At 41.9% G+C, this 19,387-nt stretch overlaps 1 protein-coding gene across 5 annotated transcripts in view; it reads left to right on the top strand.

The window, feature by feature from the left end:
• Nucleotides 1-19,387, top strand: part of LOC105565281 (protein unc-80 homolog) — a 31,074-nt gene that overhangs the window by 4,898 nt on the left and 6,789 nt on the right. For 4 of the 5 annotated variants that reach the window (XM_012018353.1, XM_012018354.1, XM_012018355.1 and 1 more), the window contains exons 4-47: nucleotides 224-250; nucleotides 1,023-1,043; nucleotides 1,209-1,354; nucleotides 1,438-1,585; nucleotides 1,664-1,895; nucleotides 2,172-2,242; nucleotides 2,660-2,749; nucleotides 2,831-2,908; nucleotides 2,976-3,481; nucleotides 3,599-3,774; nucleotides 3,871-4,034; nucleotides 4,253-4,398; nucleotides 5,375-5,404; nucleotides 6,622-6,751; nucleotides 6,910-7,101; nucleotides 7,170-7,311; nucleotides 7,495-7,869; nucleotides 7,983-8,400; nucleotides 8,609-8,732; nucleotides 8,814-9,006; nucleotides 9,083-9,224; nucleotides 9,686-9,795; nucleotides 9,931-10,121; nucleotides 10,331-10,546; nucleotides 10,620-10,755; nucleotides 10,849-11,118; nucleotides 11,235-11,489; nucleotides 11,667-12,153; nucleotides 12,365-13,004; nucleotides 13,155-13,335; nucleotides 13,398-13,579; nucleotides 13,658-13,906; nucleotides 13,985-14,258; nucleotides 14,341-14,645; nucleotides 14,744-15,169; nucleotides 15,252-15,470; nucleotides 15,537-15,682; nucleotides 15,785-16,097; nucleotides 16,571-16,891; nucleotides 16,975-17,245; nucleotides 17,314-17,517; nucleotides 18,068-18,418; nucleotides 18,629-18,904; nucleotides 19,096-19,194. In XM_012018353.1, coding sequence (XP_011873743.1) covers nucleotides 224-250; nucleotides 1,023-1,043; nucleotides 1,209-1,354; nucleotides 1,438-1,585; nucleotides 1,664-1,895; nucleotides 2,172-2,242; nucleotides 2,660-2,749; nucleotides 2,831-2,908; nucleotides 2,976-3,481; nucleotides 3,599-3,774; nucleotides 3,871-4,034; nucleotides 4,253-4,398; nucleotides 5,375-5,404; nucleotides 6,622-6,751; nucleotides 6,910-7,101; nucleotides 7,170-7,311; nucleotides 7,495-7,869; nucleotides 7,983-8,400; nucleotides 8,609-8,732; nucleotides 8,814-9,006; nucleotides 9,083-9,224; nucleotides 9,686-9,795; nucleotides 9,931-10,121; nucleotides 10,331-10,546; nucleotides 10,620-10,755; nucleotides 10,849-11,118; nucleotides 11,235-11,489; nucleotides 11,667-12,153; nucleotides 12,365-13,004; nucleotides 13,155-13,335; nucleotides 13,398-13,579; nucleotides 13,658-13,906; nucleotides 13,985-14,258; nucleotides 14,341-14,645; nucleotides 14,744-15,169; nucleotides 15,252-15,470; nucleotides 15,537-15,682; nucleotides 15,785-16,097; nucleotides 16,571-16,891; nucleotides 16,975-17,245; nucleotides 17,314-17,517; nucleotides 18,068-18,418; nucleotides 18,629-18,904; nucleotides 19,096-19,194 — 9,673 coding nt within the window. The remainder of the gene's footprint in view (nucleotides 1-223; nucleotides 251-1,022; nucleotides 1,044-1,208; nucleotides 1,355-1,437; nucleotides 1,586-1,663; nucleotides 1,896-2,171; nucleotides 2,243-2,659; nucleotides 2,750-2,830; nucleotides 2,909-2,975; nucleotides 3,482-3,598; nucleotides 3,775-3,870; nucleotides 4,035-4,252; nucleotides 4,399-5,374; nucleotides 5,405-6,621; nucleotides 6,752-6,909; nucleotides 7,102-7,169; nucleotides 7,312-7,494; nucleotides 7,870-7,982; nucleotides 8,401-8,608; nucleotides 8,733-8,813; nucleotides 9,007-9,082; nucleotides 9,225-9,685; nucleotides 9,796-9,930; nucleotides 10,122-10,330; nucleotides 10,547-10,619; nucleotides 10,756-10,848; nucleotides 11,119-11,234; nucleotides 11,490-11,666; nucleotides 12,154-12,364; nucleotides 13,005-13,154; nucleotides 13,336-13,397; nucleotides 13,580-13,657; nucleotides 13,907-13,984; nucleotides 14,259-14,340; nucleotides 14,646-14,743; nucleotides 15,170-15,251; nucleotides 15,471-15,536; nucleotides 15,683-15,784; nucleotides 16,098-16,570; nucleotides 16,892-16,974; nucleotides 17,246-17,313; nucleotides 17,518-18,067; nucleotides 18,419-18,628; nucleotides 18,905-19,095; nucleotides 19,195-19,387) is intronic. The other variant, XM_012018352.1, reaches the window with a different exon arrangement.

Raw genomic sequence — 19,387 nt, 5'->3', positions numbered from 1 at the left:
TGTATATCTTTAATTTGCGTTTAAAAACCTTAAGTAATATATTGGTTTCGTTAATCTATTGATCCTCTGTGGGGGTTTTATACGAAAGCAATTGGCGATTTAATATAATACAATGCATACAATTGACTATTTCCACTTGTCAGTCCTAAGTTATGCAATACCTGCTTTACTCGCATTAATAAAATGTCCTCTCCACGCGGCCGCCTCCACGTGTCACCTGCAGTTCTGTCAACACGCGCCAGGCCATCATGTAAGTTGGCTCGCCCGTTTAATATCTCCCTGTGAGCTTACGCACAAGACTGCTTTCGTGTTCGATATGCATCCTCTGGTTTTATCATACTCGCATTTCTCACGTGTTCGTTCCCTTTTTGTTATTAGACGAAAGAGTGTAGATGTACTGCTTTAATTCTACAGCCTAACCGGAAGTAACATTACTTACAATGTAGTCAAGCGTAAGCCAGCGGCACACATGCTTCTTTGCTCGCTGGTTTACTTGCACGCACCTTTGCTGGCTAGTGAGAGCCAATCAGGATTCCACGTGATAGGTCAGATGAGTTAAAATTGCATCCTGATTGGCTCTCACCAGCTAGTAAAGGTGCATGCAAGCAAAGAGCGTATGCCGCTGGCTTCAATCGTATGTTCAACATTTAAAAAAGTGTATCACTAGTTTAATTGTAAAGACTGATTTCCGACGTAATTAATTTTTAGATAAATTCATGATAATACTTACGTTGTTATATTGAAAATTAGTATACGCATATTGTTAGAATTAAATATTTATCAGTCTGCATTACAATTTATCCGTTTGCATTACAATTAAGCAATCTGTATTTACCTTACAATAAATTATTATTTATTAGATATAATAATATTTCATCTATAGCTTCGCTTGAAATCTGTCGCAAAAATTACTGTTCCAACTCATTTATTCTGCTAATTTTATCTTGAGTTACTTGATTAATGTTAATTTCATCACTTTCTGATTAATAATGTTTGTTTTTTTTCCCCAAATGCTTGCACAGGAAATGAAGGAAGCGTGCACGGTCAGTATATGTATTTCCTAGAAAATATGAAAAAAGTATAATTATTTATTAATTGTAATTGTTTTAAAAAAGCGTGCATGTCAAACATGTAGCTATTCCAATCAACTTCAATTGATGATTTGAAAAACTGCTGAAGCCTCTATTAAAGTATTCCTTTTTCTGCAGTGCCTTGAAAGAGTCTTGGTGCAGGATCTTCATAATGATTTGACACCCTCGTTGAGCGAGATACTGAGAAGCGTGCCACGCTGGCGTTTGATTCAAGCCGCTCTTCCTTATGTTCTCCATGCAACGGCCAGTCTCTTGCACAATAGGCGAGTCATACTTAAGCAGCGTGTAATCTCCAAGCTACTTTTTTGAATTTTTACGCAACACGTTGTCGCTGTTAATCTTTCAGGAAGGACTTTCAGACCCTCGGCACGATGGAGACGACTCTTCTCTATATTCTACACTGGATCCTCCTGGATTCAGCTGAAGAGTGCGCCGAGAACGAGGCCGATCAGTCAAATCCTTTTTTCTACTTGTTTCCGATACCTACCATGACTGTAAGTTATTGAAATCTTGCCTCTCTAGGCGGTTTAATAGAACACAGATTGCGAAAATAATAGATCTCTTCCCTCCAGCTCTTCATCTATCTATTTGCACCTTTGTGCAATCACTTGAAGGACATTGACTTTAAGACAAATTTACGATTGGAGAACGGCCTAAAAATATGGTCTGCCATGTACGAGTGCCGACACCCGGAGACACACTGCTTCACAGCGCATTGCCGTGCGAAACCGCGCATTTATTGGAGCCAATCTTTCAAATCCGCCAAGCATCACATGCTGTCGGATGACGTTTTTGTTGGAGGAAGTGAGTCCACCATAACTAATTAAACAGAATATCTGTACATTTATGGTATATATCTCTACACTGAAAAAAAATGCCTGTAATCCTACAGAAATTCTGGTAAATCCTAAAGGAATTCTGGTAAATCCTAAAGGAATGATCTGATTCGTCCATATTCAACCAGAAATTTTTTTCAGTGTATGAATTATGTTACAAGATGTTAATATATAATGACATTGTCATATTTAATTCGATCTTTCTTACGTATTATTATCTCTTTTCTTATTAAATGTTGTTCAGATGTCGAAAGTCCACCTAGCCAATCGACTTCGGATCAAAGCGCTCCACCTTCAAAAATAATTGAAGAAGATGTAAGTTTGCGATTCAGTGAGACAAGCGTTCCCTAGTAGCACAATATATTGGCGCAATATTGGGAAATAATGGAAATCTAGTATTCCCAATATTGATTCAACATTGTAAGATGGACGTCTTCTCTTATTTAGCCAATATGTGTATTCAGCAATATTGCATCAAAATTAGGCCAATATTCTCGTTAAACATTGGCCAATGCACCTTCAATATAAATCTAATATGATATAATTATTATCGTGCAATATTTACATTTATTCCGTGGCCAATATTCGTTTTACGTTGGACAATATTAGGCAATGCATTTCTAATATAACCAACATTGGACCAATGTTTAGCCAATGCTTAGCCGATGCACTGTGCTACTAGGGTTATCAAAGTTTTGTATTTACGGAAAACAATGTGAAAAATAATAACAGCAACAGAGTACTTGGCTGTCGTCCCCGAAAGACACGGTTTTCCCGGAAACGATTCCCGAAGAGAGCTCTGGCGCAGAAGACGAACACGTGGTAAATTTATATCTGTGATAACGTTATGACAACCATTGATCTCGAATTATTCGACAAATTATATATTTTTCATTGCGCTAGGTAATATTCAGATTACCATCTTTGAGCGAATCGGAGAGAATGCTGGACGGGGTAAAAGAAGTTTCCACCATATTCGCAGTGAGTTACACGAGGTAATGTCTCGAAACTGAGCGCAGAGCAAATAATATTTTTGTGGCTACCGCAGGGCGAGGCCAGCATCTTCCACGTTGCGATGGGCAGGACAACGAGCTCCTCGAGATCTACGATAGAACAGTTCACGATAGAGCAAGTCACGGCAATTTCTGGGCTGGACACGTGCAAACAGTATCACGGGAAAGCTACGAAAACCGGGTCAGTTAAGTTTCGCAACTATAACTTCCATTCAATCCATCTGAATAAAAGATTAATAAGGGAAACGAAATTCGTGTCTATCTTCCTGATTAGGGGTGCGGACAAGGAGAAAGAGGAAAAAATTTCCAAAGCGGAGAAGGAAGCGGAGGAGACCTCGAAAACGCGCGGGAGTTTCTCGGTACAACGACAATCTGTTGATACAACTGCAACCGAGCACACCACCGAGCAGCGCCGTTCCACTGTCATCGACTCGGACGTTCGTGCGGCAACCTTTCTGGACGTGGCCACTTTGAGATGCCTATTTGTACCTCAATGGCAGGAGGAAGGCGTTCACTGGGCTCTTCAATTTTTCTATTACCGGTCAGTTATCCCATGCGACTGGAATCAATATTACTTTGTCACAGGGTTGGGAAGCAACTCGTTACTTGTAACGAAGCTGCAGTTCCAGTTACTTTTATTTTATTAAATGCGTCGTAGACTACGAAGAATCAATGAAGAAACCTCAGTGCAGCAGATGCCGCGTCGCCGAAGCAATTCCTTGCCTATACCGAAAATCGAAGTCTCAATTTATCAGAGCCCCGAGAGCAAGAAGAAGGACGTGTTGAAAGACTTCATAGAGATACCCGACACGCGCGACACTTCTGTGACAGCGAGTGTGTATCCGTGATGATTCTGGCCATTTCGAGACAAATCCTTTTTTCCTCTTCCGTGTAGACCTGGTCGCATTTTCAGAATTCTCATGTACGAAGCCCAAGAAGGCGAATCGAGACACACCAGACGCGCCAGTGAGAAAACGAAGAAACGCATGAAGATGGCAGATCTCAAGGCCTTTGTGGAAACAAAACTTCTCTCGAAGTCGGAGAAAGCGCTTGAGAAGATTGGCCAGGATGAACCCAAGATGTTGTTCGAGCAGGTAAATGACTATTCTAGCGTCGATTCATATTGTTAATTATTAAAGAAGGATATAAACATTTTATCTGACTGATTTTATATCTGTATAAATCGGAACCGAATCCATCTAGAAATTTATTACGTAGTACCTGTAGATTGTTTTCTTGAATTCTTATCTAGAAGTTAAAAAATACATTGCTAAGAAATTGTATTAATTGTTCATTTGTTCTCAATTCCTAGGAACGTCATACAAGTCTTGATACTGGAGAAGCTCATTTGACTGCGAGGCCAACCTCGGCCAGTTCAAAGATTTTTGAGGCAAAGGACATCGATTACATAAAACATCCTACAAATTTAATCAAAGGGAAGAGTATGCCGAGTTTAAGGTAGGCACTGTTAGCTTTACCGGAGAAGGAAAACAATAGAAAACTTCGACATTTTATATTATTTTCTCTCTTTATTACTTTCGATCTTTTTCGCTTGCACGTAAATACGCGCGTTTCGTCGTTATTCTAATTCGTGTAATTTCTTTATTACTTTTATAATTTACCGCAATAACAATTTTGCATAATTTGGTACATTTTTAATTCTCAAATTATTCAGCAAATGACTAATTGAGATACAATTATGTGGCGCATATTTACGGACAAGCATATTTTTGTAGGCTAGTTTAAGAAGTTAATTACATCTATATCTTAATTGTGTGATAATAGCCAAGACAATAATAGCCAAGAGAGGCGTAGTTGTGCTTAAGCTGAATGCGATAAGAGACGAACGTTTAGAGCAAGAATTCTATGGGTACAAAAGAGAATTAATGTTGGATAATATATAAATATTTACATATGTATAGAATATTTCACAAATCCCTCGTGGAATTTTTCTAATTGAATGTTACAGTAAACGAACTTTGAATTTTAATATATGTACTTCGAGCGCAATTATTATATGAAAATTAAATACAAAATTTTATGAAAAATGTTGCTCCAACATTGACTATCTCGAACGATGTTTTCGACCATAGATCGGGCGGATGATGCATACATCTAGAAGTATTTATAACTTCCCCCGATTTATAGCATATATTTTCTAGGGTTAAATACAACCTAGTATATTTTTGTTTGACGTTAAAGTAGTACCGATGTGCGTATTAATTGAAATAACTTGTGCCACGTATTGAAATTACGTAGATGTAATTGGCCTGATATATGGTCTAAGAATAAGAATGTAGCTCATGTTCTCCGACAATTAATCCAGCGCTTAAATATCGATAAGCCTATCGTAATACTTATGCGTAATGGTCTTTCTCTGTGTGTGTCTCTTTTCTCTCTCTCGTTCGCCCTTTCACCCCGAACTCGTGCTCAGCTGCTTGATTAACGAGCTGACCGCGGGAGGGTAAGTCATCAACGTCATTCGGAGGAAGTTCCGTACTGCAGCTCGGTTCACACGCTTCTTTTACGAGCTTCCTGCTTTCGGTAGGGCGCACTTTTACTCCTTAATCACACACCGAAATTCAGTCGCATTGGCACATCGCCAAGAACCCATGAAGGCACATGAGGCACATCACCAACCCCACTCCGTACATCATTGACAAATCTCAACTACAATCATTCTTTAACGATTGTTTACGTAGCAATTTTAATTACAATTAAATAATAATTCATATTTTGTTGATTCTGTAAGAAATCTTTCCCTTTCTCGTTCTCTCTCCTTTTCAACATTACATATACGTGTGAGATAATAATTTTCTGCCCTCCGAAATCAATAACTTTTGGTTTATGACAACTCTATTTCAATTGCATTATTTTATGACATTTAAATATGAATGTAATTTATACACTACGTATTAAAATTATATCGTGCACTAATTAAAATCAATTATTAAAGTTAACAACTTCTCCCTTATATTGCTTTATATTCCAGTATAATCCTATAATATATATAATATATATAAATATAAGAAGATTACGTTGTAGAAACATCCTCATGTTTTACATATTTATGCATGTTGTATAACGAGATGCATCAGAAATCGAATAACGTTGCCCTTTGATCTTTTAATTTAAAATTGTTGTTACGAGAATTAATATATTTTCCGTTTCTTAATAAACAAATAGAAATGTCGCCTCGCCTCTTCCAATTTATTTAAATGAATTGGTACAATATTCTAAACAGTATTTTAAGTCTCTTGAGAAGTATATTTACAAAAGGTAAAGACAAATCTATTAATCCACCTCTTACAAAAATTTAAACAACTTTAACACCTACGTCAGTTTCAGACTTTTAACGTTTAATTCATTTTTCTACGACTAAAACTTGAGTTTTTTCGTTACTCCAACTATCTGAGCTTTTTTAAATATATTTTTTGTTCTATTTATTGTACACTTCGAACTGTAAGACTTGTGAGCGTCATCATATGGGCAACGTTGATACGAAAAGTCTTTAAAAGTCATCGTGCATGTGTCGAAATTGGGATCACACGCGCACGATCGTAGCTCGAGATCATAGAGACGAGATCGTAGTGCTTGATTAGGGCTCGCGTTGGCAAATAGCATGAGGATACTCGAGGACGACATTGTCGAATTGGATTTCTGACCTACGCTGTTTTATAGGTACGTCGGCGATACACGCATCGAGAGAAAACAGAGTCGGTTTTATAGTCAGTCCTACACCGCGCCGAACCCTATTATCACCGTCACGGAACACACGCCAACCCCGTCTCCCGATTACATGAAGCGTCAGGTAAGGAAACCCTGCGATTTTCTGCAAAGCGCGATAAAGTCAGAACCGGTGCTCTTAAATTAATTCCTCTTTTATCCCATTTGTGTACAGGATGCAATTTAATTAATTGTTAATTATTCTCGCGACTATAATAAATACTTATATTGTTTTACCACCAGGGATCTATCGACAGCCAACTAGACATGATCAGCGTCCAGGGCGGTCGTTTGTGTTCCGAGAGGAAGCCCAGTCTCACGAGGTCTCAGACAGACTCTAACATCACTTACATGAGCGACGAGGTGCCGGAAGCTCCGGGCTCCGCGTGTTACATCACCAAAGAGGGTGACGTTGATCTTCAAGTCGTCTTGAAGGTAATTGCGGAATATGATTGCATTTTCTCAACTCCGTTCTTCGAATACACGTGTACCTTGTTATCTAGGCGATACATTTCGTTGCTTTGCGAGACAATACCACCTGCACGCCGCGAGTCTGCGAGATTATGCTGAACTTGATGGAGCTCTTAATGGACATGGGAGTGATGAAGCATTGTCTCCGAGAGGAAGCGGCTGGCAGTAACGCAGGCAATTAAATTTGTTTATTATGCTGTTAAATGGAAATTAAATCAGACAGTCATATTATTAAAAATGCAATGATGTTTCAAGCAGCAACTCTGCATCTCTAATTTCTTTCTTGCGTTCTCTTAACAGTAAAGGTAAGCTAAAAGAATTTTCATGTAACTACATTCACAATTATTTCTCGTGTAGGATCTGGTACGGGGATTGATAATAAATCGGACACGGGGAAGAAACAAGATTCGCCAACGGAATTACATCAGGAGCACAGATACGATTTGAGCGGCAAGCCGACCGCTCACAATCTACTCATGAGCTGCGTGATCAGAGTGTTGAGGCATCTGGGCTGCCCGCACAGCTGCTTGGACGGGGTGCGTGGACCTCAGGCCGATATCTGTCGCTCCCAGGGCCAGACCATCCTGACAAAACTGCATCGCGCGAGCTCCCGTCAATTCTCGCGATTCTTACGAACGATGATGCGGGAGCAACCGCTGACGGAAATCTTGGACTTCTTTCACGCGTATGTCGGATACTGCGTCGATCCGAGTTCATTGTTATCGCCGCTTAGTGAGTAAATGCGAACTAAATGCCCAGAGAGATAATTCTTGTACGAAGGAAAACGGGTTTTCAATTTTGCACTATTGCAGAACACTAATTCTCTCGCCTGATCTTTCTTTTAGATCAGAAAAGAATGTCGGGAAAATCGACCGACGTGGTCACCCAAAGTGGGTACGCGACGAACTTCGGCGCCGGCGGAGGCGGAGTCGGCATCTCGAGCGGCAGCGGCGGGAACGTCATCGCGACGGCGAGCGGCGTCGCGACGTCGTACAACGCCGGCGGTTATGGAGCGCGCGGTATCGAGGGGCAGATCATAGCCTGCGTCTTCAAGGTCCTGGTCACGCGGCTCGTCGGTTCCGTGAAGCAGCTGAAGGCGCAAGAGAACATCAGCCTCTATTGCGACGTGCGCCAGTTGATGACGTACGTCAAGGAGGCGCATGGTGGCATTTTCCGACGGGTTGCTTTAAGTGGGATTCTCGACTCCGCGGACCGGCCGAATAAACGGTGCAACAGCAACATGCAGACGACACGTGTCGTAAGGTCTGAAGAAATACGAGTGTTTTATAATAAAGCCTAATCTACAATGTGCTCTTTGCGTCTAGAAACTATGGCCTGTATTCTGAATCTTCTTTTATCGATAAAAGCGCCTCTAAAAGTGGCTAATAAGCCTTCTGATTGGCAACAAGCTACTTTTAGAAGCGTTCCTGTGCAGGTTGATAAATCGTATCAACATTTATTAATTTCACAGACACATCCATCAATCGGATTTAGAGGAACACGCGGATATCGGAGGAGACACGTGTTACACCGTTGACGACAGAGGCACGCGAAAGTTCCTCTTCAAGAAAAGGAGCACATCATCCACTTGCGCTGTAAATATAATAATAACAGTGATCGCCCAATAACCACGTTGCCCGTCATTCTGTATAGTATTAAAAGGGTTAACTGGGTAGGCGGGGTCGAACTTGCAGAGTCTCCTCGAGACGGAATTAAGCGAGGACAACGTGAAGATTAGTCAAAGTCCGTTGGGTAATCTGCGCAAGAAGCATCACGTATTGACACCCAGGCAGAGCGAACGTAACTTAGGCATCGGCGAGCCTTCCCTGGGGCCGCGGAAGTCGACGCGATTTCAAATTGGCGGTATCGGTGAGAGGCAGGGATTGCGCGTATCATTTGCGGCGTACTGTGAGCCATTGTATTGAATCGTTTCGATCGGTTTTAGTTAATTGGTTCCGGAAGGAGTACAGTCGGACCGATTCTACCGATAGCCATGAAAGTAGCGAATCGCCCACAGACGGCAGCTTTGTTAGGCAACCCAGCTTCCATTACGGTCATCATCGCAGCGCGTCGCGAAGCGGTCGCGGGTAAGTCGTCTGTTTGAAGCACACCCTTGGGAAAGTTTACTTTAAATGAAATTGAAGTTTTTAAAAGTAATCTTTCCAGTCTAAAAGTTTGCTTAAAGAAGTTAAGAGTTTACTTAAGAAATTTTTAAGTAATTTTTAGACAGCCAAGCCTGTCGCAGTTCCCGCTAAAGAGCCGCGCGGCACAGTATACTTTCTCGTAAGAAGAAAACCGCACGCGGTATTATAAATTATGTCACATAATTTTAACACAATTCTTAGTTTTCTTTTAAATTCTTAAATTAAGTTCACCTTAAATAAAAGTTTAAAGTGTTCAAATTTACTCTTTATATTTCTTTTTTTTTAAGTAAAATTTTAAGGCTTTCTAAGATATTTTTTCCCAAGGGTCAACTCGCTATTAAACGCCCATAGAAATTACTATATTATTTCGGGAAAGTGTAATAAATCGCGATCATTTTCCCTAGGGTTGGCATAACTCTGCAGAAGGCGAAACGTCGGATGGAAGATCAGTTGAATAAAATCGGGTTTGGAAAGAGCAAGAAGAAAGAGAGCATGGAAGAGACGCCCGGAAACTGTAAGGACGGATTTACACTTGAATTTCACGCAAATAAATTTTTTCCCCGGCACACCATCGCGTGTAAATTGTCTCTTTAGCACAAAACTGCGAATGTTTACTCACCATTGAGGTATGGTATCTGTTTCCGATTAGATTTCAGCCGGAAGAATTCCATGGAGCTCGGCGAGGCTTGCAGAGAATCCAAATTCGTCGTGCTGAAGGAGAGAAGATTGGTACCTCGCAGTTCGGTATTTGAAGGAATGTTACGATTCTCCTTCCTCCTGGAGACATGCCAACCAGGCTCTGTTCCCGATCCCCATCTGATGGCGTCGCTTCTGGACCTTGTAATAATTACCTTGTACTTTCTATAAGTCAATCGGTGAATTATCACTGATTTCAAGTCATAAGTGTACCACTGCGATTTTCAGAGGCGTACTTATAACTGCAAATCAGTAGCTATTCACTGTTTGTGATAATCCACTGATTGGCTTTTGGGGACTATTTTTGCGAAGGGCAATGTGGAAACTAAGTGTTTAACTATGCGATGTTGCAGCCGTACGCGCCGGTGGTATCTCGCGCTTGTCTGATACTGGAATGCGCACATTTAGTGCACCAGTGCAACAAAGGCCACTGGCCTGCATGGATGAAACACAATTTTCCCATGTTCCGACCGTCTGTGCCGATAAACAATCGAAACGCCTCCACCGCACTTAGACGCGTTCATATACTGCAACGCACCGCGGGAAAATTGTTTTATCAATGGGCAGAGGTACTTCCAATTGACATATCTTCGTTAAAATAATCTTTTGGCAAAATGAAATACGAAACTGTAATTAAAACAGGCTATAGGAGCGCGCTTGGAAGAGTTTATGACTGAAGATAAACAAAATATGGAGCAGGTGACCAGTATAGTGTCCGACGAGAGCAAACAGAGAGAATTGATTCTGGAAGACGAGGAGGAAGATTTTCTTGATGACGGTAATGTTCTCTGTTCTTCTGAGGTACCAGAAAGTCGAGGTCTTCTATTCTGCGGGTAGAAAACGTAATTAAGATTTAACAACGAACTTTCAGCTAGCATAAATAATTACGGGTCTCAATGTCCCTTCGCCCTACGTCTCGTCGCTTGCGTTCTGCTGCTGGAAGTGACGGCGTTTCTGAGGGAGACTTACCAAACTCTGCCGAAGTCGAGCAAACTGTTGACGAAAGAACGTCCCCCGCCTTGGGAAAGAATGTACAGCCGAGAAGCGAATCGACGATGGAGCGTGGCTTTGTCGTCCATGGGCCATTCACAGGCATCGGCGCAGAGTCTGCAATCTATAGCTGGCGATCGTGACGTTGTCGGTTAGAACAATACTTATAATTAACGAAGCGCGTCATTCTGAATAAAATTACCTTGCTTCGAAGAGGGGACAGGCACCGAGTATTTGACCGGAAGATATATAATACTTCTTCCACAGCGGAGCGCAAAATCAGTTTTGTCCTCTACGAACCTGACAATGAGTCCGAGGGAAGCAGCAAGTCGAATGTTACGGTTCAAGGTGAGGAAGCGCAAAATGTTGAAAAGGAGAAAGCGAAGAGGGTGCAGGCACCTCAAAGTAGACCGTTCCTCCTTCGTCGCAGTACTGCTGGAGCTGCAACCGGCTCGTTTAAAAAGAGAAGCCTTAAACTTCGCCGCAACACCAAAGAGGGCAAGGATACGGAATGCGAGGCGTGTAAGTAAAACTTAAAAAGAAATCTAGACTAACGTCAATATTAATAAATCCCTGTAAAAGACGACGCAATCCTATCTAGTCGTAAGTTACTCTTAATGTCTCAGAGTTATAATAATTTTTTTAAATATCGATAATGTATTAATAGCATGTTAACATAATGTCACGTTTCACCCGTAGATACCGTTAAACGTGCAGATTCGATTCAATCGAAGAGGAAAGTGAGTTCGCTCTCTGACAGAAGCGACACGTCCGAACCCGGTGCCGGCGGCGAAGTCAGTGGCGACGAATCGCCAGGTATTCTCAGCGACGACCAGCCACCGGAGAGTCCGAGCGATAGCAACGAAACCGACGAGACCAACAAGAATTTCCCGTGGATGAAGGTGCTCGTGCAACTCACCAATTCTTTCAATTTTTATTGCTCCCACCAGAACTTTTGCCATCCCTTCTGCCATCGACGACAAATGCGCGCTAGCAGCAGACTGATTAAATCAGTGAAAAAGATATATGGAGAGGAATTTGGTATATTGAACGGTACAGGTTTATTCGATATCGACACTGATAAGAAGGACGACAAAAAGGACAAACGCAGCCGCAAAGTGTCTGATCAAACTAGCACGCAGGTGTCGCCCATTCGAAGGAAAGACAGCGTGGGACGCAAGTACAAGTAATATAGATTTTTATGAGCTGTTATATTATCTGCTAATTGAATAAGTATACTTTTGGTAAAATCAAACAGAATATTGGTAATTTATTAAACGCACATACTTTTGTCGATATATACCTATATATGTGATTGTAAAACCACAGAATTAAACATTTATAAACAATCTTTTTCTAAGTTACCTCCGATGCTAATTTAACGGATACTTCTACAGGATAGAAAAAAATCTAGACGGTTCTCAATCTGGTCGGTTAACACAAAGAGAATCCTCGAAAGACCTCGTAGACCAGGACTCTGAAAGAGGCAAGGAGTCTTTGAGAAGGGTCGCGACGAAATATACTGTGGAAGAGGATAAAGATAAAGAGCCGCCGCCGGTTTTGAAGTACATAAAGACTCAGGTGAAGGACGCCTTTCATGCATCCTTGGCCACTCTAATCAAGGGGGCGGTCGTCATGACGGAAGATCTGTTTGTGGAAGTGCTGCCCGTCGCGTGGGAACTTTTATTAGAATCCAATCAAGAAGTCGCCGCATCAGCCGCGGCGCTTTTCATAGTATCAGCCGTGCGGGCGCCAAACCAGGCGAGCGATCTGATGCACAAGGGTCTTCAACACAGCAACACTAGTGTGCGCATCAATGCCATTTTGCGATTTCAAGTCCTATGGAAATTGCGATATCAAGTGTGGCCGCGGATGGAGGAGGCGGCTCATTTAACTTTCAAAGTACCTCCGCCGGGAATAGAATTTACTTTGCCGTCGCCAAAGATCGGAATAGAATCTCTACCGGTGGTCGATCCACCTTGGATGCCTCAGGTCAAAACGAAAGTGGAGGAGGTCACTATCAATCAGGAACATCATGTGAGTAAATAAATATCTAAGCGAAAACGTTGGGGCCGGTACGACCCGGTAAGCGCGTGTTTTCTTGCACAGGATGCTCTTGTTTTAAATTATGAAGAGGTTTTTACGTTTTCAAAAATTAATGTGTCACGCGGCGTTTGCTTATTTCAGAGATCTTTAGTGACCGCGACGAAAACGCGAAAGAAGCAACAGACCGAACTGATCACAAAGGCTCTTCAGGCACAGGACGACAAGAAGCGGGAAGAAAGGGAAAATTTTCTAATTACGACGATACCAATTACCGTACAGGCCGCTTACGAGCCGAGCCCAGTGGGAGACGATCACGATGAAGGTATGTGTGCAATTCATTTTTTCTACACGTTCTTGCAATATTTCTCTCCTTTTTTAATAAAGGAAATGTAGGGGACGAAGATGCAGCGGAGACCGTTCCAAGGAACACTCAATCGCATCACGGACAATCGGCACTCTCGTTGTTTCCTTCATCGCTGTGCTCGGCAATCGTTCAAATCATTAACCTCCTGGACGATCCAGCAGTTTCCGACGATGGAAACGCGGTGTACGAGGTGGCGTATCAGGTACGAATGATAGTAAATTTGTGAGCTACAATTTTACGTATCTTGTTATTTAACAATGTCACTTTATTTTATCTTCAGGTAATCTGGAGTTGCCTGGTGGAAGATAGCGCTTTGTTTCTCCGGTACGTGCTGGAGCGTCTTACAAGGGAGAAGCAGGAGTTGATGTTCAAGATTTTGAGGCACCTTATTAGATTCGTGCCGAAATTGCCGCAACAGGCTGCGTTCGCGCTGTACAATTACATTATTGGATATGTTATGTTTTACGTGCGCACTCCGCACGAGGAGGGCCAAAAATTAATTGGAACCGCGTTGTCAATCCTGTGGATGGTAAAATATACGCCTTCTTTCAATCAGTCTCCCTATTTGCCCGCTAATACAGAAGTGCCGGTGATTTCCCGATACCAGGTGGTGCACAGTGTACACGGCATCATGTTCAAAGATCTAAAGCAAATCCTCCGGAAGGAACAATGCGACGCGTCGATTCTACTCACGGCGAATGTACCGTCAGCGAAAAAGATCATCGTTCACGGCCCACAGGATCCCGATGCCGGGGAAATACCCTCGCAGTTCCCGGTACAAGAGGACACCCAATTTTGTCAGATACTTCGAGAGTCCCTGGACTTCTTCGGTATCGAGGAAGTAAAGCACCACGAGTATTTCCTCGTGGATTACAAGACGCGTGAGTTCGTTATTTCGTTCAGCGATCCGTTACTGCGCAATAATATCTCATTCTGCTGCTACAATCTTTCATCAACTTGCAGATCAGATACACAATCCATCGTCGTACGTCAGAGACCATTATTTCTTTAAGAGATCGCAATTCCCGCAAATCGAGCTCGTTCACATGAAGCCGGAGGATGCGTTCAATGCGCTGCAACGGCAGGAGTTGATGCATAAATTCGTAGAAATAGGAAAGGTTCTTTTAACCTGGGCAATCCTGAAGAACGTCGATATGGTAGTGCAAAGGGTCGTGTTCCTTCACGAAGAGCTCATGAAGCTGCCGTCGTTCCCGCGGAAAGCGCTGGAAGCGGACTTGGATCTCTACAAAGGTGGCGAAATTGGGAGAGTATGTACTTAAGACGTTTATACGCGTGCACTTAAATCGATTAAAATAACACACGTACGTTGTATCTTACAAATAAACTGGAAACTCTCTTCTTTAAGGAGCTCCTTGGGCTCGATGTGATGCACAAGTTTATGTGGGTGAGACTGATCGCGCGCATGTTCGAGGCCATGGCCGGCAATTTCGCCTATTCCGGTGACATACATCTCTTTCTGAACGTCCTGAATGGCGCCGTGATCCTTCACAGCGAGGACTCCTGCATTCTACGCTACGTCGTCGCGACCTACATAAACGCAGCGCACAATTTCAAAAATATCTTCTCGACGAACGGCTACTTGCTAATCATGCCGACCTTACTGCAGTTGTACTCGACGCATCAGACGAACAAGCTGGTGACGACCACCGTTGAGTACGCCGTCAAGCAATTTTATCTCATGAACCGCAAACCCTTCATTCTGCAGATGTTTGGCAGTGTTTCCACCATATTGGATACGGATATGATAAGCGTCCATGGGGAGGCTCACAAGGTTCGCTCTCTTTTATCGACAAATAAAACATATATTTGAATACTTTTGGAAAATAATATCGTCTGTGATTTTCTCTCTTAAGGTCCCAGCTACGTGCCTGTTTAACTTATTATTAAGTTTGGAAACTCCGTCGCCGGATCCACTCAACATAGGAGAATTAGTGAAAGAGGAGAAGCCTTTGAAAGCGATAGACTTTTGTTACCATGACGAAAACGAAATGGTCGACGTACTCGACTGTATATCTCTCTGCGTGATGGTGATAGCTTACGCGCCTGACTCGATCAGAGGCCAACAAATGTTGGTGAGATATCCATAATGTTGCTAATTGACGTTGTTCATTAATGTTTTACTTATCATTGTTTCACAGACAATATTAGAAGCGATACTGCCGTGCTACGTTCAGCAAATCCAATTACCCACGTACAACAAGGAAGGCAAAACGGAGAAGGAGATAATAAATCAATTAGCGATTGCAGTTAGGACATTAGTCAATAATTCCGAGGCATTGACAAAGTACGAATTGAATTCACCACAGCTTTGAGCTTCGGATCTCTTATAAGTTTTGATTTCTGTTTCAATACTACTTAATAAAATTAATACCATTAATTGTCGCAGGTATTACAACGGGCCGCAGAAATCGAGTCCCGAACATAAAGGTTCTAGTCAACGAAATTACGGCAAGGGTCCGTATTCACCGGGCTTCGATTTCGAAGATGACACTCATACCAAGTATCTCGAACACTCGAAGGCTCGACATTTTTACGATCGAGACGAGGATTTCCATAAGAATGAGTTTAGACGACCGCGCGACACTTTATTAAACATGGTCGGAGATTTCGTGGCTCGTTGCTCCACCCGGTTGGTAGAGCTCAATAGAAAGTCTCCGGATGGAAAAACTATCGAGTTGCTGGATTCGAAATGCCATGTGGTAAATCGACGATTATTTAATCTTCGTAATATTTACAATATTTACTTTAAACAAATAAAATCCACAAGGCTTTGACGTGAAATCACAGATACGAAGTAATAAAGGATTCAAGAGCCAAGTTGTTAGTGTGTAAATGATTTTAATTTTTTAATTTATTGCGAAAAATTTACCTCAGCCACAGGGTTTGAACCTGGACCTCGTCGCTAGGCGAGCATCTTACCTGCCTCGGTGGTCGAATTGGAGTTTGAATTATTTAGACACTAACATCCGTCTAGGCTCTTGTATCTTTTATTACTTCGTATCTGTGATATTTACTTCATCTATTGACAACGAATTTGATAAGTAACGAAATGTTAGCCACATTTTATCCTTATATTTGAGATATATAATTTTTCGTTCTTAATACGATTATATTTGTCACTAGAGGAGATTTGTGTAAAATGTTTAGACCGAAAATAAATTGTATTACTTAGCGCCTGGCCGATATCGCCCATAGTCTTCTGAAGATTTCTCCATACGATCCGGTCGCTATGGCCTGTCGTGGTCTCAAACGATACATGAACGATATTCTTCCTTCAACCGAGTGGACGGCCGATGAAATGAGACCGGCGTTAACGCTGATTCTCAGGAGACTGGACAAAACCTTTAGCAAGATACACAAGAAACCGTCGATCAGAAGGAATACCGATTGGGCCGCTGCCAGTGACCTTTTGAGAGGAGTTTACGAAACTCTGTCGAAGTCTCCGTACATCGCGCACTTTCAATATTTGAAGACGTTGCTATCTACTTGCCAGGTATTAGAGAATCACCTCTTCTATTATTCAGATCTGTTTTAAGTGAATCGGATTTTAATTTGAATTATCGTTAATCTTTTCAGGCTTTAATTGTCGGGGACAATCTGTCTGAAGACTTAACTTCGGCCTCCACAGCTGCTTTAATGAGCAAACTACCCGCGCCACTTCCGCCGCCGCATTTTTGCTCGACGGTGTTGCGTTTGGTAGCGCTACACGTGATATCCTTCGGCGAGGGATATTCCTTGGAAAACGTTCTCGGCGGACAAAACATGTTCGCCACTCAAACTCGCACGGAGAACGCCCTACTGAACTTGTTGATACCATTGTTTCTGCGCGTTGGAACTGGGAGAAAAGGTAAAGCGTACTTTATAATATTTGCGAGAACAACTTAACGAACGTTAATCTTCAATTAATGTCTCCAGACGTACCGAAACTGAAACAATCGGACATCTCCTTCGCTCTAACGACTGTATTGAACGCTCTTTGGCCGCCGGGTGCAAAACCGATACCACTGACGATGCAAAGACCACCGACGGATACAAGGACTGGTAGTATAACATTCACCGCGAGAGATCCGAAGGCTTTAACGAAAACATCGTTAACATTGTACCAGGTCGCATTTCTAGGTAAGATTTGCGAAGGCCCTGCCGGAAATAATTCTACAAAATTCTACAAAGAAATTAAATATAACTGCCAGAATCTAAGAAATTCTACGTAAATTTAAAAATGTTATAAAAATCAACCTAAAAATGCTAGAATTGAAACACTTTTGTTAATTTTTGTAATATTCTACAAGTAAGCAGATGTTTTAATTCTTTCAAATTTTGTTGTTCCTCAAATTTTTAAAACTAGTAAAGTTTTGTACTAACTTTTAAAAAATTGTACATTTTTATGAAATACTACTTGCAATAATTTCTCGATTTGAGAACATTGTAATTTGTGGTACTATTTCGTAGAGATTTTTACAAAAAATTAATGTTTCAACGAAGACATAAAAATTTCTACAAATTCCTATTTTAAGTCAATTTTTTGTAGTTATTTATATAAATTTTTTCCGCTAGGGGAGAGCAAATTTTATTCCGCACGATTTCTATAAATTTATTTTTATGTGAACGATACGTATTTTGTTGTTCTCACGAGCGACATACGCTTAATATTCGCGATGTTTGATTCTAGCGCTGAAAATCATGACGATATGTTTCGAAACCGAGCTGAGAACGGAATGGCGGGTAATTCTACGTGCGATGCGTCTTTTGAACAAGCGCAACGAGGCATCCACGTATCTCTGGAATTTCATAGAATTTATCGTAACGCACCGTACAGCCTTGTACATTCAGATGCTTCCGTTCATCGTTTACAAGATCGGACAAGCGCCGATATCTGAACACGAACGAAACATGCACACCATTATACGTGAGAAGATCAACGGAAGCAGTACAACCGTGCCGAAATCGCGGGGCGCACTGCTGATGGATCTCATTCACGAGTTAAAGAATTTAAAGCAGGAAATAGAAAATCGAAGATGCGGTTAGTGTTTTGGCAATACATTGAAATAATCTTCACAATAACATTCGGCTCCAGCAAACAATTTTTCCACGTTTCTTATATTGCAAATCTCTGCTCGTCTCAATTATTTTATGGCGCGCTTTTAATTTTAATTCATTAAAAGTATTTATCTGGAAAGTCCAATTAATTAAGAGTTGCTTCAATAGAATGCTTTGTAATTTCAACATACAGATGAAATGCAACCGGAACCGAAGAGAAGCGTGGTGGACATGCATTCGATGACCGAAGGCCAACCGCGCACTCAGAGGCCGTCTCTGTTGATGGATCTTCTAACCGGCGATCTGGGCTCGAGAGCTCACATGAATCGTACGCCCGCCGAGACACCAGTGTCTCACTCCACGGCGGTTCAATCGCAGTCCCATTCGACTCAATCCAACACGAGTAGCACTGTTAAAGCAACCCATCCCACTCAAGTAACAGCACCGCCGAACGGCACTCGCATTGGTGGTACTACATTATTGATTCCTCTGCTGCTTTTGTTACAAAGGCTATCATAGTTAAAGCGTACAATCGGATTAGAATTTTCAAAGAATACGTACGTGTTAATGAGTTCAATTGTTATCGCTGGTTTTTGGTCCTTCTCCGCGTGTTTCCTTCACAATTGCGTGATTATCGATTGTGATATCTTATAATTGCAGGATCCGTGTCGAGCACCAGCGCTGGATCTGCTACTCTGCGTGAAGTAAGTGAGACAGTAGCCGGGGAAACCTGTGCCCAGCAGCCGCCGTCGACGACAGGTATTTCATCATTTTCGAGAATCCTATAGAGAAGATCCCGAACTGTCGATTACGATCGATGCGACTGCAAGCCTCTCGCATACATTTCATTATCGTCGTACGCGCAGTACGAAAAATCGCTGACCGCTACCACAGTTGGATCGAGCCATTGTCTATAGACCACTGCCAATAAGTCTCTCTTTCTCTCTCTTTC

The sequence above is a fragment of the Vollenhovia emeryi genome, unplaced genomic scaffold, assembly GCF_000949405.1.
Source record: "Vollenhovia emeryi isolate VEMERY1.0 unplaced genomic scaffold, V.emery_V1.0 DF939154.1, whole genome shotgun sequence".
NCBI lineage: Eukaryota > Metazoa > Arthropoda > Insecta > Hymenoptera > Formicidae > Vollenhovia > Vollenhovia emeryi.
Note: the sequence above shows the minus strand (reverse complement) of the source record. Positions and strands in the feature narration are given on the sequence as shown.